Source organism: Enhydra lutris, unplaced genomic scaffold (assembly GCF_002288905.1).
Source record: "Enhydra lutris kenyoni isolate GAN:26980312 unplaced genomic scaffold, ASM228890v2 scaffoldscaffold9, whole genome shotgun sequence".
NCBI lineage: Eukaryota > Metazoa > Chordata > Mammalia > Carnivora > Mustelidae > Enhydra > Enhydra lutris.
In genome coordinates, this window is record NW_019154093.1 from 44,799,452 (window position 1) to 44,825,966 (window position 26,515).

At 35.5% G+C, this 26,515-nt stretch overlaps 1 protein-coding gene and 1 pseudogene across 3 annotated transcripts in view; one reads left to right on the forward strand and one right to left on the reverse strand.

Annotated features, from left to right (window-relative positions):
* Positions 1-26,515, reverse strand: part of LOC111142861 (zinc finger ZZ-type containing 3) — a 62,663-nt gene that overhangs the window by 17,624 nt on the left and 18,524 nt on the right. For all 3 annotated transcript variants that reach the window (XM_022496231.1, XM_022496230.1, XM_022496229.1), the window contains one exon: positions 1,145-1,283. In XM_022496231.1, the coding sequence (XP_022351939.1) occupies positions 1,145-1,283 (139 nt within the window). The remainder of the gene's footprint in view (positions 1-1,144; positions 1,284-26,515) is intronic.
* LOC111143637 lies at positions 22,605-23,266 on the forward strand (annotated as a pseudogene).

The window sequence follows — 26,515 nt, forward strand, 5'->3', positions numbered from 1 at the left end:
ACCACTATAAGTACTGTATCTTTTTGCACTAGGAACATTTAATTACGGCAACGTAGAATCAATAAACACCTAAGCAGACTCACAGTATAGAGAAGGTATATAGGGTCAAAAAAGTTTAGAAGTTTTAACAAATCAACTTATAAATTCCATATTTATTATGATATTCAACGTTCTGAAGCATGGAGAGAAAGTAATGATTGCCAAGTAAATAATATAGCTAGAAAAATCCAAATAATAAATTAATATAACTAAATGAAACAAAGTCCCCAGGGCTGTTCCCTCAACACCTGGTAGACCACTTTTGTGACTCATTAAAAAAATGGTAACTAATAACTATACTAAGTTATTGTTTTGTTTTTTTTAAGGTGAATACGAAGGTTCTTTTTTATAATTTCTCAGTATTAATGTTTTCACACAATGCTGATTAATATTTTGCCTCTCAAATTTATTAAATTAGTGAGTCCCTAATTCAAGATACATACTACAGTATAAATACACATTTGCATTACCCACAAGAAAGTTATAAAAACATTAATCACTTTCAAATGGTTAACTGTTAAATACAAAAGTTCTGTTTTAAGGAAAAAAGAAAAAAGGAATTTTTACACCAAAGTAAAGAACATTACAAAATTAAGTAAAATTTATACTTCCTCCTCATGGACTTGGCAACCTTAACTTAAAGACATTTAAAATAGTTTTCGTTTTTATCACCAATGTTTTCTATCATGCTATATGGAAAATTACAAAAGTACCTCAAAACTTAAGCAGTGAATAAATCCTGAATTATGTTTTCTTTTTGCCTTATTAATCTTGAAGTCATGAAAGAAGGAAAACCCTCTTTTCCTTTTTACCCGAGACGGGAAAGGTAATAGGAAAAGATCCTAAAAATGGCTAGGGAATGGAACATCAAGTTCCTAATATAAATATCCAATTAAACCTCCCAGCTATTTTCATTAGAGTATATTTTGTGGGTTGGGGGGGTGGTGCTTAGGAAAGAAAGGCAATATCCTGCCTTCAGTAGTACGGTTAGTAGTAGAAGGGAAAAAAATTAAACATTTTAAAAAGTGTATATCCATATTAAAAGAATAAATCAAGCTATTACCAAATATATCTTAATAAATCTTAGAAAGTGCTCAATATATACCTTCTTCTGGAGTTTCTCCACAAATCCAATGGGATTTTTTAGTGCTTCTTTCTGGTGTTTGCCTAAACTTTCAAGGTCCTGGACTGCTTGAGAACGCTGAGCTTCAAGTACAGCAATCGTCTGTAACAGTCTCTGATAACTACAGAGACAAAGAAAAATACCTCACTAAAATTTTCTAGTAACAACAATAAATAAAAACTGAGTTCAAGCCATGATCTACTATTAAGCCACACAGTCTTTTTAAAGTTACCTGAAAGAGTTTAGTAAAACATATTACTGGGAATAAATGAGGTCTTCCTGAGTTACGAAGTACCTAGTCAGAAAATATCAGTTAGAGAAAGCAAAGCCTTATTTCCCCATCTTAAGTTTTTAACTCTTGAACCTGAACAAGTACAGAAAATAAGAGGGCAGCCTGACTTTCCAACAAGTCATTAAGAAACTAAGTAAAAAATAAAATTGTAAGGTTTTAGCACTAGGAGGGATCTGCAAATTCAGCCCCTCTGTTGCACTTTGTTGTAATAAGGAATCTGAGATACATTTTCTTGCCCAGAGTTAAACAAACTGTCAAATAATTAAGACATGATTTCAGGTGTCATGGTTCTCATTTGCTCTTTCTATTATATTTCCACTCTACAGGACATTTACTTTCCAAGCAGTTCTTAAGTACTGAACATTTTAACAAAGAAAGGCCTTAAAGATACTTACTTACTCCCTACCTACAAAGGTCTGCTTTAGCACAACACATAATTTTACCCACACAAACCTGCTATTTGTCATTACCCTGAAATCTCACTATGGTATGCATATACTAGTTAATTCTCTTTATCTCTCTCTTTTGGTTCAAATTGCCCTGCCTCTCTGACTAATGTCTGTTTTCAAATATCAATGCACATACGGAAATATGTTTGCCCCAAAGTCCTCAATGTTCAAATACACTTTGCAAAAAGAATAAAAAACAAGTTACTCCAAGTTCACTTCAAAATAAGTCGTTAAGTCCTTAACATATAGATAAAGCACAATTTTTCTTTACACCTTCAAATAAATTTCACTGCCTTTCCCAACTAGACTGTAAACTCCATAATGGCAAACACATCTATGAAGTTCAGTTTTGTTTATCCAGTGTGCAGCACACTTCCCAGCACAGAGATGATCAATAAATTATTTTTGAATGAACAAATAATAGACATGTCTTGTGCAATCAAAAAGAATACTGAATCTTCTAAGTTTAGAAGTCAGCAAACTAGAACTTTCCAAGGTAAAACAATGCAATTTTGAGATTCACAGCCAAGGCATAATTGCACCATAGCATTCTCTATCAGGATACTTTGCCAGCTCCCTGCTTAAAACATACTTATTCTTGCTCTTGAAATGTTTATAATAATTAAGGTAAAAACTAGTAACACTAAAGGGTAAGTCTCTTCTCAAGCTAGAGACACTTCATTTAAAAGTTAGAGCAGAACTGGAAAGCAGGAACCATACCAAGTCACTCCTGGATAAGTTACAGAGGTCAGGTCTAAACCCATTTCCATGAAGCCCCCATTTGCTGTGAGGTGTATGGAGTGTACAGACCCTGCCTGTGCTGGCTGTTTCCATGAGGCAGGTTCACCGAGACACAATCTTAGCATGATGGTAGTGAGCTAAGTACTACAACCTATCCTCTCTACAATACTCGTAACTGTCGTACTTCACCTCCAGAACTCCTTCCCCACTACCTGAATAACCAAAGACTTCTCACGGTGTCTTTATGACTGATCTCTGTTTTAAGCAAGATTTACATACTTCTGTATCATTAATATGAAAATGACTATGAGTCTATTAAACTTCCAGCAAACTTCTGAAAGTACAATAACAATAAGGAACATGTAAGAACAGAGTTATGGAAAAAATAAGCACAGGCTTGAAAAAAGTGCTATAGTCAGTTGTTGATGCTGGGAAGAAAGGCCTCTCTCTGAAACCAATAAACTGTAACAATTTTTACTGTACTTAAATTATTTCAACAGAGATGACAAAATAGAACTCTTTAAACTCTATTTGCTTCTCTTTAATTAAGATAAATGATTAACAAATTGAAATTCCTATATAAACACTGTAAAGTCCAGAATAAGCAAAAAGACTGTAAGAAAGTGGTAAACTCAAGTCTTCCAGACCAGCTAATTTGAATTATTTGAGTACTCTTTTGAGTCCTCAGAGATTTTACCAGTAAGATTACCACATATATTCCTACACAGAAATGAAGGAATCATACAAAACTAGGAAAAAAAACAATATGATACAGACAATTCTATTTTCAATCCCACCCACCCATCCACTTCACCTCCAAACGCAAACTACTAAAAACTGATCCAGACATCAAACAAGACAAGGCTCATCTGTTCATTAATTTGATAATTATTTACTAAGAGAATAAGGTACTATCCTAAAAGCTTTAGTAACTATCAAAACAAATCAGGCATGGACTTAGGTATAACAGAGGAGCTACAACTACACCAGAAAAGGAGAAAACTGTATGGAAGCGAATGGATAGGACTGGACTTGCTGTTGGGGTAGAGGATGGGTATGTGTGGTACATCATCCTAGCCTACTTTTTTGTATATAAATTCTCTACAGTGAAATTAAAAAAAAAGAAAACTTAAACTTTAATCCAAATTAATGGAGGGATTAACCACTGTACTCTTCCTAGGCTGGTCAGATCACACCTGCTATTGTATTTAGCTCTGCTTTAAGAGAGACAGACAGGTTCATGAAGAGACAAGGTAGATGAGAAAGAATGTAGTAAGAAAAAACAACAGTGTCCAACATTTGCTGAATGTATAGACTATAAGCCAGACGTTACGTATCTTAAGTATAATAACATAGCTCTCACTATAAACTTAGAAGATAGGTACCATTATCACTATTTTACAAATAAGGAAACCAAGGCAGATTAAGTAATTTGTCAAGATCACACCAACCATTTATTGTGGAGATGTGATGTGAGGAATAGTTAAGATTCTGAGAATTTTTAACCTAAAAAATTAAAACTTCTAATAGAATTTTGTTTCTATCCTTCTTTATTTAACACATGGCTATATAGAAAAGGAAACAGACTTTTATAGGCTATAAAGGGTCAAACCAGAATCAAATTGTGATAAAGGTACAATATGAAGAAAAATACTGTCTCAGTCGAAACCAATAAAAAATGCAGTAAAGCACCCAATCACTACAGATGTTCATACAGATATTTAAAGGAAATTCAAGCACTAAAAATACTGCAACTCTTTAATTCTAGCAAAACTTGCTACTTTCACACTTTTGCTACTCATTCAACCAAGTAATCTGTAGAATGATTTTTTTAAATGTATATATATTTGTGTGAACACAAGTATAATTACAGCATTCCCACAAGGACAACTCTGTATTAAATCAAGAATTATTTGTAATCCATTTCTAGGCTAAATCCACTGCTACAAATAGTAGGCTTACCTGTGGCAAAGGATTATTAATTTTATTGTTTTTCGTCTTCAACATAAAATAAGACAAGTTTAGCTTTTTTACTGTGGAATTATATTTTACTAAAATATAAATACTCTTCAATTCTACATCTAAGTTATACTCATTACCCTTCATTCTCCAAGTCCTCTTGAATTCTTTATTCACATCTGTGAACATAAAACATTTATATACGGGCACTTGAGTGGCCCAGTCAGTTAAGCGTTAACTCTTGATTTTGGCTCAGGTCACGATCTTAGGGTTGCAACATCAAGCCCCACACTGCAGGGAGTCTGCTTAAGACACTGTCTCTCCCTCTGCCCCTCCCTCTTGCTCTCTTTCTCAAAAATAAATAAATCTTAAAAAACAAAACATAACAAAACTATCCTAAGGGCACCTGGGTGGCTTGGTGGGTCTTGATCTTGGGGGTCGTGTGGGTTTAGATGCCACACATTGGGCTCCATGCTGGGCCTACTTAAAAAATAAAAACAAAAACAAAATAAAGACAACTATTCTAGATCAGAGGGGCTACAACCTTTAGCCTGTTTCTATAAATAACATGTTTGCATATTTATTTACTTATTTTGAGAGAAAGAGAGACAACTGGGGGAGAGGGAGATAGAATCTTAAGCAGGCTCCACAACCAATGTGGAGCCCAACATGGGGCTCACCCCCGACCCCCCTCTATAAATAAAGTTTTATTAGAACATAGCCACACTCATCTGTTTACATAATGTCTATGGCTGCTTTCTAACTATAATGCAGACTGCAGTAGTTGCAAAATGCAATTGATTCCCAAAGCCAAAAATATTTACTATCTGACCGTTTAAGAAAAAATCTGCTAGGCCCTGCTCTAGATTAAAGATACAGGGACATAACAACCAAGTATAACGTATAATCATGAAACAGGTCCCACAGGGGGAAAAATAAACATTTTGGAGATTTTTCTGGGTATAGATGGAAAAATATAAATACAGATTGTGGGTTATACCATTTTATTCTATCAATGCCGGACTACTGGGGTATAATAAAGTTCTTAAGGTTATACAAGAGAATATTCTTTTTTTTTTTAGATTTTATTTACTTATTTGAGAGCAGGAGAGAGAGAGAGAGAGCACGAGGCGGTGGGGAAAGGAGAGGGAGAAGCAGGTTCCCCACTGAGCAGGGAGCCCGATGCAGAGCTCGATCCCAGGACGCTGGGATCATGACCCGAGCTGAGGGCAGACACTTACTGGCCAAGCCACCCAGATGCCCCAAAGAATAGTCTTCTTTTTAGGAGATATATACTCAAGTAAAGGATGATGAGTCTACAATATACTTTTAAATATCACAGCTTGAAAAAAAAGTATATGGCATGGGAAGGAAGATGAGGGGAAAGGGAGAGAAGGAGAGAATATTTAAAAATGTTAACAACTGATGAATTTAGCTGAAGGGGATACAGATGTCTATCATACTATTCTTCTAGACTTTTAACATTTATAATTTCCTAAATAAAAAACAAATAATGAAGAAGCAATTCATTACATTCTGCTGCTGATAAAGAATAGTTTGATTTAAAAAAACAAGAATAGTTTGATTATCCTATGAACACTGAACTTATTAATTAAATAACACTGAAAAAAACTAGAGGAAGGCAACATAAAAATAAATGTATTCAGGGACGCCTGGTGGCTCAGTGGGTTAAGTGTCCCACTCTTGACTTTAGCTCAGGTCGTGATCTGAGTCGTGAGGTGGAGCTCCATGTCATGCTCCATGCTCAGCACAGCATGGAGAGTCTCTGTCCCCCCCTTTCCCTCTGCCTCTCCCTCCTCACCCAGTGCTCTCTCTCAAATAAATATTGAAAAATTTTTAAAAAATATTCATTTAACTATACTGTACAAAGAAAAGGAAAAGGAATATAGAAAAACTTATAAGCTAACTAGTATGCTTTCACATGTGTGTACATGTATACAAATGCACACATGTACGCACTGGTGACCAGGAGGAACTAAGAGGAAAAAAGAGCAAGACATATGCTGGATATAATTTTCAACAGGATAAAACTATACAAAGTGAACTGGTTCTCAGGAATAACAATCAGAAAATTTTAAGCAATAACAAATTCTATCCTAACACAATTTACCAGTATAAAATTTGGGGGGAAAATGCTTCGAATTACTCTATACCATCATTTCAATCATGTATGGCATTTCTACTTTCAGCACGATACTGAGCTTAATTTATACACGACTGAACAGAAATTATTTTGGTATCAGCAGAACTTATGTATTTTAAAATTATCTATTTAGTAAACAAAAGCTGTATGATACTATTTCTGCCTTCATGAAGGGTTTCAAACACTGAAAGTGTAGAACAGCAAAAATTCAATAATTCATAAATGATTTCTCATTTACTGTGAAAATCTGAAAGTCATTAGAAGATGATCAAAAAGCCTTTTATGATATTCTGTGTTAAGAGAGAAACTAATACCTCAGCTTCTGGTAATATGCCTTTCCAGGTGTAATGATCAATTCTGTATTGAAAATAACTAAAAATGCTGAATTAAAGACAAGTTAAGAAAAAAAAAACATGTACCTGTTTATTTTAATAGCATGGAAAAACTGGTAAGATACTAAGACTTTTTATTAACAGGCCAAAATCTAAGTGAAGGCGTAACTGGACCATGTTAAGTCTAGGCTTAATTTTCTGTACTTCACTTGCCCAGAAAACAGAAGACAAAGCCACTGAGGTAGGCAGATGAATAGGAGATGCTCGTCCTTCAGGCTTCTGTACCTTTCACTCCCATCCCATAGAAGAGCTGCTTAGGGACTGAGAAAAGGAGCAGATAAAAATTTCAACCACAAAAAGCTGTTACCACAAGACAGTCCAAATCATATTACCTGGGTGGCCTTAAACAACCAAAGCCATGAGTAAAGTTTAAAGCAGGGCTTCTGGACTAATGCACACACACCCATCCCACACCGAGATACCCACAGAAGCAAATACAATTTTATCTGGAAAAATACATACTCGTTTTAGGCTTCAAGGATAACCCATAAAGAATTTTCCAAAGAAAATAAAGAGCTCCTATTTAAAAATTACCAAGCATACAAAAAAGCAAGACAGAGAGTAATAAAAGACAGGCTTGAAAACAGCTACAAGGAACAGGAAAAACTGACTAAGGTGCTTTGAAAAGGAAGCAAATTCAAATTTTTTAAATATGATAATTAAAACTAAAAGCTCAATGGGGATAAATTTTCTCTTTCAGAAATTTCAGGCAAATTCACTGAAGACAAGCTGGAAAAACTACTTAAAAGCTCTTATGCTGAGTGAAATAAGTCAAGCAGAGAGAGTCAATTATCATATGGTTTCACTTATTTGTGGAGCATAACAAATAACATGGAGGACATGGGGAGATGGAGAGGAGAAGGGAGTTGAGGGAAATTGGAAGGGGAGGTGAACCATGAGAGACTATGGACTCTGAAAAACAAGACTTGTTTTTGGGTCTTGAAGGGGCAGGGGGTGGGAGGTTGGGGGAACAAGGTGGTGGGTATTAGGGAGGGCACGTATTGCATGGAGCACTGGGTGTGGTGCAAAAACAATGAATAATGTTATGCTGAAAAGAAATTTTAAAAATAAATAAATAAAGCTCTTAAAAGTCGCAAAGAACTAACAGAATCATGAGATGGTACCAAATTAAGGTCCATGATAAGATGAAAACCAGAAAGTTAAAACATGTCTGGGGGCACTTTTGCCCTGGAGCAATTTATTGATCCAGAAGAGGAAGCTGAGCAGTGCTTCTGATAGCTTAAAATGACAGAAGATCAAAACTGGACTGTAGGGCCAGACTACACCCTAGGAGTAAGAGTGAAAAGGAAGTAAACAGCCCTCTCAGAATGGACTAGTATTATCTCAGTTTGTAATTAACTAGTAAGGCTGAAAACTTATATACCCCAAGACCCAGACATCCCATATGTAGTATGTAATAACCTCAAGAAACTCCTGAATATACAGTGGCATGTATTTACTGTGGTCTTAGTCATGATAATCCAAAACCAGCAATAACCCAAATATCCACCTAAGAAAAACAGATAGGGGCGCCTGGGTGGCTCAGTGGGTTAAAGCCTCTGCCTTCGGCTCAGGTCATGATCCCGGAGTCCTGGGATCGAGCCCCGCATCGGGCTCTCTGCTCGGCGGGGAGCCTGCTTCCTCCTTCTCTCTCTCTGCCTGCCTCTCTGCCTAATTGTGATCTCTGTCTGTCAAATAAATAAAATCTTTAAAAAAAAAAAAAGAAAAAAAAAGAAAAACAGATAAACTGTGGTATAGATATACAATGGAATATTATACAGTAATGAAAATGAACACACATCTATGTGTACCAACACAGATGAATATCATAAATGTAATATATCATAAGACAGTATAAGCAGTGTGGTTCAAAAACTAAACTTTCTTATTTAGGATACACATGTAAATGGTAAAACCTTTTAAAAGAGCAAAGAAGGATTTTCATGAAAGTAAGAAAAGTAAGGAAATGTAACTAAGGAACTATTCACAAAGGAGGACTTCTGGAGTACTATTCATATTGTGTATCACAACCTGGATTGTGGTTGAACAATTATAGGCTGTCTGATTTCACAGTTACTCTGTACCTGCATGTATTTCTTTAGTATTATATGAATGAGATACTGCACATTTTTTTAAATGGGAAAGCTTTCTAGGAAGAAAATGTTATAGAGAGAACATTTAGACTTTTAGAACTTTATTTAAGATTCACAGAGGAGTCCGGGTTCAAGTTCCAGCTCTATCAGCAACTAACTATGGGAGCTTATTCAAGCCATTAAACCTTGGGCCTTGGACTCCTCAGCTACAAAATGAGAAGAATGGACCAGATAAGTAGTTGCAAAAGCTCTTTTCAAGGTGAAAAATTCTAGGATTATAAGCCATTGTTCAATTCTGGTCACTCACTATAAAATGCTAAGTGAAGTAAGTCAGTCAGATAAAGACATATATCATATGCTTCCATTCATATGTGGAATTTAAGAAACAAAACAAATGAGCAAAGGAATAAAAGAGAGAGAGAGAGAGAGAGAGAGAGAGACAATCCAAGAAACAGACTCATAACTTTAATACAAAACAAACTGATGGTTACCAGAGGGGAGGTGGGTGGTGGGTGGATGCATGAAAACGGGTGACAGGGATTAAAGGAGTACACTTATTGTGATGAGCTTGAGTAATGTACAGAATTATTGAATCACTATATTGTACACCTGAAAGTAATATAACACTGAATGTTAACTACACTGGAATTAAAATAAAAATACAAAAAAAAAAATCCTGGTCACTCATTATTTGATCAGGGATGGACTCACTTAATATTGTATACATTTAAATACAGCATTGTCACTGTTTTCTTCAACATTCTATTTGAGACCTGAGTTTATCAGCTCTGCCCATATTAATACGTATGCCAAGTAACTGCTCTCAGAGAGGAAAGTTATTTAAAAAGATCTAAGGGAGGGGCGCCTAGATGGCTCAATCGGTTGAGCGGCTGCCTTTGGCTCAGGTCACGATCCCAGGACTCCCTGCTCAGCGGGGAGCCTGCTTCTCCCTCTCTGCTGTTACCCTCACTTGTGCTCTCTCGCTCACACACTCTCTCTCTCAAATAAACAAACAAAATATTTTTAAAAAAGAAAAAGATCTAAGGGATAAGTGTCTCCCGCTTCACAATGTCTACCCATGATATATTACTGGCTTTACTCTCGCAGTGGTTACTTATAAAATGAAATTATGTAAAAATATAATGGCTTTGGTTTATGAAGAAATTGGCTGTTCTGGCTATAGGTCAATGAATAGTGTATTTCCTGAAGGCAAGAATCTTATGGTGCACCTATCCCACTAGTTTTTAAGTATGTCTTATCTCATTTATTGTATTTTATATTGTGCGATCCTTGAGAGGAAGGGCATTTTTCTATTTCTTGTACTATTCTATAGCACAGTAAGATTCAAGAGACACAGAAAGTGCTCATAAAGATTAAAACAAAACCATGAAAGAATATATGAAGAACTGAATAGTTATTTAGGTGACTTCTCAGCAGTTACATGACTGTATATAGAACACTATTATAATGGTATGTATGTTCTTGTAAGTTTTTTAGGTATGCTAAAGATACATACAGCTTGGTCCTTTTCCATATGTAAGACTTAGAGGGACAGATAAAAGGCATACTTACCAAATTTATGGATGACATGAAGCTGAGAAGGTTAGCAAATACTGTAGATGAAAAAAATCAGGATTAAAAAATAACAAGCAAGCTAGAATACTAGACAAGATGAAATTTAACCACATAAACAAAAAAATGGTTGAACTACAAAGCAGCCAAACAAGTACAAGATGGCATGAACTTGCCTTAGGAGACACAGAAAATTGTGAGCCCCCCAACCGATCCTAAGTTCAATTATGATGTTAAAGTGTGAAGTAGCTGCTCAAAAACACATAATATTAGCTTAAACTTGTATGAAACCAAACACTTTACCAAGTATGCTCACTGTATATATAGCACTGTGTCAGCCATTCTGAAGGATACAAGTATAATCAACATGCAATCCTACATCATGATCATTATAATTAAGGTAAGACAGTGTGCATGTGTATACTTGTAGTTGCTTATTTAAATATTGAAAGACAAAGAAGCTTATAAAATTTCTAGTCAATTCCCAACATCAACAAAAATTATAATGATTAATATACTGCAAGAGGAAAACATAAATAAAATTTGACCAACCATGTTATAAACAAAGTGATCATTCCTGGGAGACACAAACACTATTTCATAGAAGAAGTAAAAACCAAGTAAACACTGAAAATTTGTGTATTTTAATATAAAAGAAGGTTAAGATATTCCAGGTAGAACAGTGCAAGGAAAACACAAAGGCAGGTTAAGTGTGACACACATTGAAATAACAGTGATAGTCCAGAGAAAATAAACGAGGGGAAGTTAAGAACACAAAAATCTTTAAATGAAAGAACTATAGATCCAACAGGACCAAGAAAAACGGGTTCTAGTCCCATTCTGAGAAGATCAAAAAGATCAGCCTATCAGGCCTTCAGTCTCCTCTTCTACAAAATAAAAATCTCTAACATCACTTTCCATTTCCAGAACTCCTGGAGATAGAGCTTGAGCACCTATTTTTAAAAACAAAAACTCCACAGACAATTCTGAAACATGTCCTTCATGAAGAAATACCACTCTAATGCAACAGAGAGCAGCTGCCAAGTTTTGAACGATGATGATTTAAGAAAATCTTTGCATTTGGAAGGCTAATATGGCTGCAATGTGTTAACATAAATTTGAGAAAATGGCAAAAGAAACCACAAAGAAAGCAATATAGCCAATGTGTAAGATCACATTCTGAACAACATATTTAACACTGAAGTATACTCAAAAGTTGTTAACCAGCTAGGGTTCTGAAAAGCAGAAAAGTGAAAAGAATTGTAGATGATCCAAGAGAACCTATTAAAACTGTCTTCAAGATATGAAAGTTTGCTATACAGAAAAAGGAAGAGACATAGTTCAAGTTACCTCAAAGTCAAACTCACATCACTGAGCAGTTGTTCTAGAGAAGAATCTGAGGCTCAATAAAAGCAAAGATTTCATGAAGTAGTGAGTTCTCCGTCAGTATTAAGTTCAAACAGATACTGAATGACCACCATTCAAAAGATACAGTAGGGGTGTCATATTAGGTGGAAATGTGGATGAGACTTAAACCATGGTCATTCCAAGACCAAGTTTCTAAGGATACTAGAAAAGAGCATTTTAAAATTAAATTTCTTCAGTTTGAAAAGGCTATATATTATGATTTCAATTATATGACATTTTATAAAAGATAAAACTACAAGGGCAGTAAAAAGTTCAGAAGTTGAGGGGAAGACAGGAGGGTTGAACATGACAGACACAAAGGTGATGTTTTATACTCATGAAATTATTCTAAATAACACTGCAATCTTGGATGCATACATTATGCATCTGTCAAAACCATAAACCTTTAAAGGACAAAAAAGTGAACCATTATGCAAATTTAAAAAAATCTAATTTAGAAGGTCAGGGCATCCTAGGAAGGAATATAAACTGATGGAAGATCTAACTGTATTATAAATCTCACTGAGGGGTGAAAAGGAAAACGTCCTGACCTAGGTAGCTTTGGAGATGTGTGGCATTGCTAACACTAAAGGCAAAAGGAAATGCACATAAGCACGTATTCTAACTGATGTAGTTACTTCCCAGAGTTAACAATTCTAATACTGCTATATACTTATATTGGAATTAAACAAATAAATGGTGATAGATGACCAAGTTGGCCAATGCTGGACTGGGAATTTACAGATAAACAAGGGGAGGAGCTAGAATGATCCAGAGGTTAATATAAGGGATTAGAGATAAAGTCAAAATATGAACTCATGTTTAGCTTAGTAGAGATGCAGATGACTATATACAAAATATTTATGGAGGGGAGCCCAGCTGGCTCAGTCGGTTAGGTGTCTGCCTTTAGCTCATGATCCCAGAGTCCTGGGATCGACCTCTGTGCTTGGCTCCCTGCTCAGTGGGGAGCCTGCTACTGCCTCTCCCTCTACTTATGCTCTTATTCTCTCTCAAATAAAATTTTTAAAAAAATTTATGGATATGTGTTTATACACAGGTTAGTACACACACATACACACCCCTCCCAAAAATACACCACCTTGATGGGACATAGGAGCCAAGAGAGAAGTTCCCAATGGCCAAAGCCAGAACAATTTGAGCAACAAAATAAAATAGGACTAAATTATAACCCAAGGCATAAAAATAAATATTTGAGTCCATACTGACATAAATAATTGAATGACAAAAGAAAAATCTCCCAAGCAGAATTTCAAGTAATTTATGTAGACACTCTGCCCTCAAGGAAAGAGAACCTAACTCCCCAATCCTTAAGTGTGTGCTGCACGGAGTAACTTCTTTCCAAAATACAGTATGGAAAGGGTGAGGAAAAAAGAATACAGTGGAGGAACCTGACAGATACTACCTCAGCCAAGTAATCAAGTCAACATCAACAGCACTACATCATAGTAATAGTAACATACCCTCAGTATGATGTGATAAAAATGGCACTTTACCTCTGTGTTCTTCTTCCCCACACCTTCAATCCCAGCCTAATCATGAGGAAAACATCAGACAAATTCCAATAAAGGAATATTAATAGCTGACCAGTACCCCTCAAAACTGCCTAGGTCATCAACAAGGAAAGTCTGAGACTGCCAGTCAAAGAGAAGCCTCAGGAGACATGCAAATTAATCTAATTGGTATCCTAGATGGGATTTCAGGACAGAAAAAAGATAATGGGTAAAAACTAATAAAGTACAGGTTTTAGATGATAATGTATTAATATTGCCTAGTTATAACTAATATCATACTAAAAATATTAAAAATAGGGGAAATAGGGGAAAAGAGGTAGGGTATGTAAGGGAATTCTGTAATATAGTCTTGATTTTTCTATATTTTTTTTAAAGGAGAGAGTTTGCACCTATCAGAGAGCAGTCGGGGTGGCGGGGTGGGGGAGGGGTGGAGAGGGGCAAAGGGAGAGAATCTTTTTTTTTTTTTTTTTTTTTAAGATTTTATTTATTTATTTGACAGAGAGAGATCACAAGTAGGCAGAGAGGCAGGCAGAGAGAGAGGGAAGCAAGCTCCTCACAGAGCAGAGAGCCCAATGCGGGGTTCGATCCCAGGACCCTGAGATCATGACCTGAGCCGAAGGCAGAGGAAAGGGAGAGAATCTTAAGCAGGCTCCACAAACTACATTGCATGACCCTAAGATCATGACCTGAACCAAAATTAAGACTCAGAGCTTAGATGACTAACACACCCAGGCGCCCCTTAAAAAAAAACTTAACAAAACAAAACAAAAAAACCTGTTTAAATAAAACATTTTTTAAAACTAAAATAAAATAATTAAATTAAAATAAATCTTATAGGGGTGCCGGGTGGCACAGTCAGTTAAGTGTCCAACTCTTGGTTTTGGCTCTGGTGGTGATCTCAGGGTCATGAGATTGAGCCCTGCACTGGGTTCTAGGCTCAGTGCAGAATCTTCTTGAGACTCTTTCCCTCTCCCTCTGCTCCTATTCACCCCCCAGGTTCTTGCTCTCCTCTCCCCCCTCTAAAATAAATAAAAATTTTGAAAGATTTTATTTATTTGAGACCATGAGATACAGAGAGAGAGAGAGATCACAAACAGGGTGACAGGGAGAAAGAGTAGCAGACTCCCTGCTGAGCAGAGGCTAATGGGGGCTGGATCCCAGGACTCCGGATCATGACCCAAGCCGAAGGCAGACGCTTAACCAACTAGGCCACCTACGCATCCCTAAATAAATATATTTTAAAAATCAATCAACCAATCTTACAATCTTCCCTGTAGCCACTATTGCTCTGCTGTCTTAGAATAGCAAAAGGGTTAAATATTTATTTTAGGTATATAATTAAGCCACTCTTTCTGTTAAAAAAATAGAATCTTTAAAAAAAAAAAAAGGGTAACTGCTAGGGCATTTCAAAATCTCTGTCGGGGCGCCTGGGTGGCTCAGTGGGTTAAGCCTTGCCTTTGGCTCAGGTCATGATCTCAGGGTCCTGGGATCGAGCCCCGCATCGGGCTCTCTGCTCAGTGGGGAGCCTGCTTCCCCCCACCCACCCGCCACTCTGCCTACCTCTCTGCCTACTTGTGATCTCTTTCTCCTGTCAAATAAATAAATAAAATAAAAACTTTTAAAAAATATATAAAATCTCTGTCAAATAAATATAACCTCCAGACCTGTTATGGTTACCCACCTTAAGTCACTAAGCACAATTCTAGTCTTTTAACTTTAGTGCTTCAGCACAGTAGCGACATTAAAATGCACACCACAATGCCTGTCATGGCAATATACTCCTAAAAAATACATTCTGTTGAGGAGGCTGGGTGGGGGGGAAGGGGAAGAAAAGGTTAAGGACAATAGTTTCTTCCATTTAGTATGATACATCATCATTCATAATTATATATATATATATATATAATTATAAGTTACATAATAATATGTATTAGACCAACATATTCACAGCACAATGTACTTAAAGAAGTGGTGGAAGTCTGTGGGGTTTTTTTTGTTTGTTTGTTTTTTGGTGTATAAGCATCTGGTACCAGCTGGATTTATATAAAATTTTAAAATCACAAGGTGGAATAAAAATATTTTTTACCTCTTGTATTGACACTACTACCTTATAATTTCATTATACTTGTACTAATAACTTTACACTTTGTACAGCTATTATCTTCGTTGTATTCTTCCTATGAATATTTAGAATATAAATTATATTCATATATATGATTATATTTATTATTGATCAAAACCCCTCTGAAATAGGTATTTGTACCACTTTATAGATGGCATAACCAAAACTTGGAAAGGTTAAATACCGGCAGATTCTTGCCATTAATTTTTTCCATAATATGATTATTTATATATCCTAATCTACGTGCAATATTGAGCTTAGATTGTATACACTAGGAAAATTAGCTTATATATAAAATTCAGAAATGACCAAAAACCTAAATGAAGCCTTAATTTCCTGCCTTATTTTTAAATAGCAGAATAGTAATAAAATTAGCCTATTTAACAACTCTCCCTATTCACCTACTAGTACAAATACTAACTCAATAACAGAATGCAATAGAAGAGAAAGAATATCGTTTTTTTTTCTTGAATGGACCATAAACAATATTTTAAATAAAACATTTGTCATTCATAATTAAAGAGGAATTCTGATAGCCTCCAACAATTGTACAAAAATACTTGCCCCTTTCCAAAGTCTTCATTGTGTATTTTCTCAATGTATATTTAACAAGAAGTGTAATTTCTTTTTAGATTTTATTTGATAGTGAGACACAGAGAGAGAGAGAGAGAGAGAGAGAGAGAGAGAGTAAGCATATGAATGGTAGGAAGGGGCAGAGGGAGCAGGGAGCCTGACACAGGGCTCGATCCTAGGACCCCAGGTTCATGAACTGAGACAAAGGCAGACACAACCAACCGAGCCACCCACGTGCCCCAAAATGTAATTTCTAATGCATTTCAAAGGGTATTTTCTTTTGCATTAAGGTTTCACCAACAATCCTGAAAATACAGTCAGGCCTCTGTAAGAAAAGTTATCACTTTTCTCTTTTCAGAGTCTCTCCTGGTACCTGGAAACTGGCAAATTACTCAACCTATTCAAGAAATTTAGCTGTTAAGGAGAGAAAGTAAACAGAAAAATAGTTGAAAAAGTATATGGAGTATGAGATGATTTTTAAATCAGGAAAGACTGAAACATGTAAATGCTGATGGGAAAGGGCTACTGGAAAGGCTGATTCTGAAAAGTAAGAGTAATAACAAATAGAGCAAGGTTCCTAAAAGAAAGTTAAGAGGGAATGGAGCTCAACTCAATGGTGGAAGGCTTAGCCTCAGGCAGGAAAAAAAGAGATCCCTCCATTTACTTAAAGATCATTTATTATCATCATCATCACCATCATTTCGAATTAAAAGTTTACTACTTATAAGATATTATGCTCTTTACAACTGCTAGCACCCCTGTATATATTATTACTCTCTTTTTATAAATGAGGAAACAAAACCTCAAGGTTAAGTAACTTGCCAAGGTTTCAAGTGGTAGATCTGAACCCAACTAAGCCTCTCTGACTCCCAAGAGCATAATCAGTAGGCTACACTCTCACTTAACAAACTACAGGTACAGATGCAGATAAGTTATGTGGCAGGATGTTCACTGAGGTAGTTCTCCTCTGCTACCTTCTATTTTCTAATGCAGCAGAAAGCAAGATCACCTGTGAAGTGAGGGCCTGGTGGCTTAGCAAGAGTTAAAGAGATCTTAAATAGCCATAAAGAAAAACTGACGAGGGAAATATGGCAGGTCCAGGCCACCCAAGAGGCCCCACTTTGTAACTGGAAATCATGAATTTATAGTGGTACCAGTATGCAGAAGAATGTGATTTCTTTTCAGTTGTAACAAAGGAAAAACAATGGGAGAGGGGAAGAAAATATGTGGCAAGAGAGCTATGTTCTTAAAGATCAGGTAATCTAAGCCAGATAAGAAAAGGAGACAAGGGGACACCTTGGTGGCACGGTGGTTGGGCGGTCAACTCCTGGTTTCGGCTCATGTTGTGATTTCAGGGTCATGAGACTGAGCCCTGCATCAGGTTCTGTGCTCAGTGTGGAATCTGCTTGGGAATCTCTCTCCCTCTCCTCTGCCCCTCCCCTGCCATGTGCCTGCTCTCCCTCTCTTGCTCTTGTTTCTCTCAAATTAATAAATAAGTCTTTAAAGATTTTATTTATTTATTTATTTGACAGACAGATATCACAAGTAGGCAGAGAGGCAGGCAGAGAGAGAGGAGGAGGCAGGCAGAGAGAGAGGAGGAAGCAGGCTCCCTGCTGAGCAGAGAATAAATAAGTCTTTCAAGAAAAAAATAAAGACAAGGATAAAGGCAAATATAGAAAAATTAGAGTTGTTAAGGGAATAAAAAAAACTTTGTACATTCTTTCATGTACTTATTTTCCAATTATCAGTTGCCGTTCTATTCAGCACCAATTACTAGGGAAGGAAAACAAAAGGAAAGGCATAAACAAATACACTGTAATCACATCTCAAATGTTATGGAAAAGTAACAGGTTCATAAATATTCTCATAATTAATTGAGACACTGGAGATACAAGAAAAAAGTTAATGGTGAAAGGGAGCAAAATAGTCCAAAGAACCAAAAACAAGACTCATGTAACTAAAATACAAATAGGGAAGAAAATGGGTAGTAGATTAAAATGTGCTTCTCCTGGGGTAAGGGACAAAACCAAATCTAACTTACCTTTATAATATGTGGTGTCTAAGACTAGGCCAAGCTTACAGTAAGTACTCAACAGATGTTTGCTGAACTGAATTAAGCCACAGCAAAGAAACAGGAGCCCAGACTGCATGTTTGCTGACTAATAAAAATTATTTTAAAGGGTCATTATTACTGATGCACCAGCTTTAAGCAAAGGTAACTACCCCTAGCACTGAAATACTTAGGAAGTCTTAATTTACTGTTCCAGTGACCAATGAGAGTTTCACATACTTTTTTTTTTTTTAAGATTTTATTTATTTATTTGACAGAGAGAGATTACCAGTAGGCAGAGAGGCAGGCAGAGAGAGAGAGAGAGAGGAGGAAGCAGGCTCCCTGCTGAGCAGAGAGTCCAATGCGGGGCTCGATCCCAGGACCCTGGGATCATGACCTGAGCCTAAGGCAGAGGCTCAACCCACTGAACCACCCAGGTGCTCTCACATACTCTTCAGAACACTTAATAAGTCAATATTAGATGCATGTCTTACACAACCATTATTTTTTATATGATTACAAGCATGATTAACAAGCTACTGTAATTTTTTTACTCTCTAAGGTACTTAAATTAATTAGTTAAATCTGGGACTCTGAACACAGATATAAATTACTAGGTCTAGAAATGAAAAAATAATATCTATTTCTAACAACCTCTAAATGTAGGCCCAGGAATCTTTTAAACATTTGAAACAAGACAAGGTAAGTTTTCCATGGTTTTGTTAAGTTACATTAAGTTTCAAAGAGTTACTTCTAAAAAAAAAAAAAAATTCGTATCTAAGGTCTTATTTCTAACAAACTAGAAACAAACAAAAGAAAAAAATCAAAATTATCAAGCACCAAAATCCTCTAAATCACCCAAAGTATGAAATATTCATGCAATTATAAGTACTGATAGTTCCCTTAAACTAAAGTTGCAAAACACTTATAAAATACCTGAATAAAATGTAAACTATGGAAGATTCTCAAAAAGAACCAGTCATTTACATTTTTAGCCCCCTGTAATGATTTACACTATGAAGTCAGAATATTGTCTATAATAAATTTCAGAACATGAAAAGTTTTAAAGAATCACATTCAAAACTAATGAAAATGTACTCACCAATAAAGTATCTGACATCTTAAATTTTTTTCTTGAACTGTATACCAAATTTAACCAAAATGTTAGTTTTTATGAGATCTAAGACTTTCATTTTTCCAATATCAGACTCTGAATGGGGAAGGTGGGGGAATAAGGCAAACAATGACATAGAACTTTGATGATCCTGGCAAACACTTTTTCTTACCAGCTTAATTAATATTTCATAAGTGTTTATCATCATTTCACACTGACCTTCAAGTGCATATGACACCTAACATTTCATTTTTCTCTCTTTTGACAAAAGGAAATCTTCCAGAAAAATAAATAAATCTGAGAGTATCGGACACATAAAAATATAGATGACCTTGCAATAGTTACATATAATACACCACATTTTATTAAAGCAGGTGACCTATCTGTTCATGTATCTCCAGCAACCAGCACTCCACTAGCATGAAGCAGGCACTCAACAGACATTTGCTCAATTAATAAGTGTCAGTTGATGGAAATCCACCCCACAGATGGATTAGATCATTTAAAATTCTTAAGAAAGTTTAAAAAAAAAATGTTTCAACTGATTTAAACTACTTTAAGAATAAATTCTATCTAAGAATAAATTCTATAACAAAATATATTTGTTAGCTTTCACGGAAAATTTATATATACAAAGAGTAAAGAAAACTGTATCTAATAATTTATAAATCCTTATTAGTTCTCTTCAAAAGTATGGCCAAATTAATAAAAATATGATCGAAGTACAACATATTTCTGTAAAACCACTTCTCACGTCTGCTATTTGGACTGGCCCTTTAAAATTCTGGGCCATCTAATAGCCTATAAACAATATAAGCATTTCTTATTATTGTTGTAGATTTAGAACAGAGTTATGTTTAATAAATGTCAGAAGACATCTTACTAAATTTCAAAGTAAAGATGAGTGCTCACTTTAAAGAGGCAAAATGAAAAAAGAGAAAATACATAATGTGAAGTTTAGAAGTTTTTCTCCTAATAATAAATAAATTTATAACAAAAATGTTTTAATAGAAAAACCAATCTGAAATTTCCCCTTTTAAGTTGAATCATTAAAAAAATTTTTTTTGATCTCAGCATTAAATGCTTTGGATGGGTTCTAAAACTATATATTGCAAGGTTTCCAAACCTGGCTGAATATTAGAATCACTTAGGTTTAAAATAGAGAGAGATAAATGAGGCTCCACAGACTATTTAAATCAGAATCTCTAGGGCAAAGCTAGGCATTCATATATTTTTAAAACATTCTAAGTGATTCTAATGTGCAGCCACATTTGAGAATCACTGTGCTATGTCAATCCTATAAGGAAATAAGGATTCATTAGGAATTACCAGTATTAGAAAAGAAATTGCTACTCAAAATTGAGCTAAATGAATGTTAACATAACATTAACTGTTAATAACTTAAGGGCAAAGATAATGTATAACTGCAATATAATTTTTAAAAATTATTTGTGAGCTAAGTGTTTTAAATCTTCATAAATCAAGAAAGCAAACAATCTGTACCATGTACCAGAAGTAATATTTCTAGCAAACTATGTGAGAACAGGTAACTCAACATCCTCTTGTGTTCCACACCCATTCCCTGGATCACTAATCTTGCTGTTCGCTTTTGAATGAATGTAAATGAATTAAGCTTTCTAAAAAATCTCAAAAAATTTCAATAAGTATTTGATAGTATGAGCCCTCACTCTCTTTATATTTAAACAAATTCCTATGCCTGTTGTTTCTGATAAAAATAATAATAGTAATAATGATAATACCTACCTCTGTTTAAATTAAAATTTTATTTAACTACAAACTATAGGAATTTTTACTCACAGATTTATTTGATTGAAAACCTTCCAAAGGCAAAGTACAATCTAGTTAGAAAAAATTAGCTTGCATATTAAAAATAGAAACATCATTTACTTTTCATAGCTAAGAGGAAAAATTACCATGCCAAGAAAATCAGTATTTACAGAGTGTGTCCTTATATAAACTATTTAAAGTGTTCTATGATCTTTTCTTTTACCACTTCTTTGGTTACAGTTGGCCTGTTTTACCTTCAATAAATCATTAAAACATCATCTAGTTGCTGTTAACTTACTGGTCTTTAATACTAACCACAAAATCCCTAACACAGTAACATGTAGGGGTAACTCTTCAATCTCCAGAGAAATGTTAGTATAACTGACATTTCTCTTAAACCAGAAGCTCATTTTCACTTGTGTTTAGAGAAATTATACTTTCAAATCCTAACCATAGAAGGAACTTGTGATGATCAGATCTTAATAAATACTTGAATTTTATTAGAATCAAGAGAAATAAAACTTATTCTCCACTCCTATTCCACTCCTTTAAAAAGAAAAAAAAGACACTTATCTTTAAATCCTGCCTCTCAGCTGTGTAGAATTAGTTTTTCTTTGTATGTATATGAGTGAGTAGAGAGTGAGCAATCACAGTGGGTTATCTCTACTGCTGATGTTCAGTATGAGAAAGAGAGAAGAGGTAAAGAGACTTTTTAAAAGAAGAAATGAAATGAAATGATTTATTAGAATAGAAGAATGACATCCAGCAAAAGACCTTTCTCTTTCATCCTGTTTTTCTCTATTTCTTGCCGCACTTCCTGACCACACAGGCACACAAACCAAGAGTCTTACTGCTATCTGGTATATCAAAGAGGGTACAGCCTACAGACTGCTTATTTCAATACTGAATACACATTGAATTTCTAAAAATGTAGAAACTAGGACCCCCTTCAGCACATTCTACAATCCATTTTTAACATATCAAAAATTTCAAAGGGTCCTTAGACTGAACACAACTCAATAAATACGAAAGAAGCAGTTAAATTGCTGCGATGATGACTCTAATGCAGAGACTGCATGACACCTTTTTTAAAATACAGGAAGCCCTTCTCCCTCCCCATGTGGCCCAGGTAGCCTCCCAGAACAGTGTCCCAGCCACCACCAGCTCTTTGGCCGAGAACAACAGACCCAGGGCCCCATGGGCAAGAGGCTCCAGCAGGAGCTGATGACCTTCATGACGTCTGGTGATAAAAGAATTTCTGCCTTCCCTGAATCAGACGACCTTTTCAAATGGGTGGGGACCTCATGGAGTAGCTGGCGCAGTACATGAAAACCTTAGGTACACGCTCTCCTGGAGTTCACCAGTGGCTACCCTTACAATGACCCACACGGTGAAACTCCTCACACCCCGCTACCACCCCAGCGCGACACCCAGGGTAACATCTACCTGGACATCCTGAAGGACAAGTGGTCTATCCTGTATGATGTCAGGACCATCCTCTTGTCCATCCTAAGCCTGCTAGGAGAACCCAACATTGGTAGACCTTTGAACACACGAGCTGCTAAGCTCTGGAAAAATACCACAACCTTTAAGAAGTATCTGCAAGAGGGGCGCCTGGGTGGCTCAGTGGGTTAAGCCTCTGCCTTCGGCTCAGGTCATGATCTCAAGGTCCTGGGACTGAACTCCGCATTGGGCTCTCTGCTCAGCGGAAGCCTGCGTCCCCCTCTATCTCTGCTGCTGCTCTGCCTACTTGCAATCTCTCTATCCAATAAATAAATAAAATCTTAAAAAAAAAAAAAAGGAAGTATCTGCAAGAAACCTACTCAAACCAAGTCTCCACCAAGATCACTGTCTAGCCTCTCTCCTTGTGTTGCCTTTTAATTTTTTCTTTAGATGGTCAGTCCTTTTCTTCATTCCTGTCTAGGACTCTGTAACTTAAGCTGTGGTGTCATTTTTCTTCTTCTTCTTTTTTTTTTAAGATTTTATTTATTTATTATTTATTTAACAAAGAGAGAGAGAGAGAGCTAAAGAGGGAACACAAGCAGGGGGAATGGGAGAGAGAAAGAGAAGCAGAATACCTGCTTGAGACTAGATCCCAGGACCTTAGGACCATGACTGGAGCTGAAGGCAGATGCCCAACCAACTGAGCCACCCAAGTGCCCCCTGTTTCTGTTTTTTAAATTAAGTCTCTGGTTGAGCCCTTCTGGTGAATATATTAATACACTGGATTTTTTTTTTTTTTTTCAAAAAATAAAACACAAAATAAAATACAGTAAGCCCTACAAAAAACAGCTACAAACAATATACAGAATTTTTTAAAAATGTGTATCTCAACTAAGATCTTCCAGGATATACATACTGATTAAAGACCACAGTACTAATAAACACAAAATATTTTTAAATGTTTTTCAAACGTGTAGAATACTACCTAGTAAGACTTAAACACAACTCTTCAATTACTAATGTTAATTAGTAATTATGTTTCTGACATAAGCTGCAAGACACACCCAATGGTGTAAAAGGAGCTAGAGTGTATAGCAAGTATAGGTGCTACAGAATTAGAATATAAGAGCTGGAAGGTGCCACCTCAAGGATAGGTGTAACCTCTTCATCTCATAACTGAAGAAAATGAAGTTTAAGGAGATTAAGGGACTTCATGATTCACCAGCTAAGGGTTGAGAACCATACCAATGCCTCCTGATTCGACATCCTTGTGTTCTTCCCTCCTTAGCACCACAGAAAATGAAGATCTGGAGGTGGGGAGGTTCTTTATTAAATCCCTTAATATATCTTTATGAGAATTAACTGTATGTTTCTTTAAAAATATTTTTGACTTACACAACAAAGACCAGAAAATATACATCATGAAAAGAAATAAGGTCCCCATAATTCAAACATCAAAAAATCATTACTTTTTTTTAATCTTTTAGGTCAAATATATTTTAATAAGGTATTATATGCTGTAACTCAAAGGTGAATATATTACCAAGAAATTTCTTATTCCATGATAAAACATCTCACTATTCTAATGAAAGTTTCATTTCTAAAAGAGCTCTGGAAAGATTTATAACAAGGGAATTAATTATGTAAAAAATTATTTGCTTTAAAAATTGCCAATATTATCCTTTAGAAACCTTTAAGAGCCAAAGAAAATCTTTAAAATTATTTCATTTACAAAAAAAGTCATCTACTACATGAAATAAAATATCAAGCATGGCAAATATTTTTATATGGCCCCAAAAGTCTCTGTTTATGTATGCATTAAAAATACAACAGGGCCACCACATACCCAATTAGACTGGTTAAAATTTAAAAACCTGACAATACCAAATTCTGTTGAGGACAGATATAGAGCAACAGAACTCTCATTCATTTCTGATAGGAATACAAATTGCTACAGCTACTCTGGAAGACAGTTTGGCAGTTTCTTACAAAACTAAACACGCTCTTACCGGAAGACCCAGCAAGTACATATTTAGGTATACTCCCAACTGATTTGAAAACTTACGTCTACACAAAACCTGCAAATGCAATGTTTATAGCAGTCTTATTCATAATCACCAAAATCTGGAAACAATCAACATGTCCTCCAATAGGTAAATAAACAAGCTATGACATATCCATAAAATGGAATATTATGGAGAAATAAAATGACATGGATCATTAGCATAATGGCTCTACTTCTACTCATTTTATATACAACTGGTCAAGAATACAAGTTGGACCCAAACTACCAAATGGTCTATCATGGCATCTTCTGACAGCCTACACTGCCCAATAACCTCTTTTCTGGAAGACATCCTTCCGAAAAGCATTGGCCAAAGCAGACTTTTCTTCCCTACCTCCAAATATTAACTCTACCCTCGACCAATGATAATTTTGCGAGGGATGAAAACGTGACCCAGGGAAGTCAATCTACTGTACAGTCAATAACCAGGCTTTTGTTACAGAATGTGACAAGTATCTGAGAAGAAAAGTCAAGTAGAAAGTTGGGACCAGGGAAAAAACAGTGGAAAGTCACTGCTGTTTGCAAACTGAAATTATGAGGGGAAAGTGAGCAGAAAACATCAGTAAAGAAAGAAAAACTAGTCTGTTAGTGCATAAGAGAAGCACAGGTAAGAGAGTATCATCTTAAATACCAAAAGGTTGTAATTTCACAAGGCCTGGCCAGGCTTTATTTCCTGATCTCGAATATTCATAAGATTGCCTACTATTTATTTAAAATAAGCCTTTTTTATATTTTATATACTATGAATGGATTTTCAGATTCATGCAACCAATATGCACTTACTAAAACAAGCTCTAACTACCTTGACTTTGTTTATTCCCCTTGCCAGTTTTAAAAAACCTACAGTTCCTTACTAGTTACTGGATTTCAATAACCTTGTATTCAAATTGAATACCATTTGAAGTATCCCACAATGGCTTTCAGAGGGAACTGTTTAAAGATTATGTTAGTATTTTTTTAATCCACATATTTATAGCCTTCAAAAAATTATGGTTTTTTTCTTCCCTAAAGACTCTAGATTTCTTATGGCAAGAAACCCTCAAAGATGGGTCTTTTTAACTGGTTCCTAATACCTGTTTTTCTAAATCTACTCTGTAAAATTCCTGAGTTTCCTCAAGAATTCAGGAAGATGAATGCACCTATATTGTGGTCAGTATTATAAAAGTTGCACAATAATCTAGACCTGTACCCCTGGGGTTAATAATACATTATATGTTTATTTAAAATTTAAAAAAAAATTTTTTTTAAAGTTGCACAATAATCTAGAAAAAATCCTGACCACCAGTCAGATAAGGTTTACATGTTTTCCCTACTCTAGAGTTTTAGATGACCTTTTCTAAGAAACAATACATTGTAACATGTAAAAAGTTCCCCTTCAAAAGTTGTAAATACGTAAAAATTTCACACTATAGAGACAAGCTAGTAATCTCGAGTTATAAACTAATACTCTGCTAGGCAGCATACCTCAAATATAGCTAAATTATTTATCTCTCAGGCTATCTATATTCAATCATTTTACAGTAACTTCAAAGACACAGGATATGTCTTGTATTTTTAATTATTTCTAGCTTCTACTCAAAATTATGAGGTTATACAG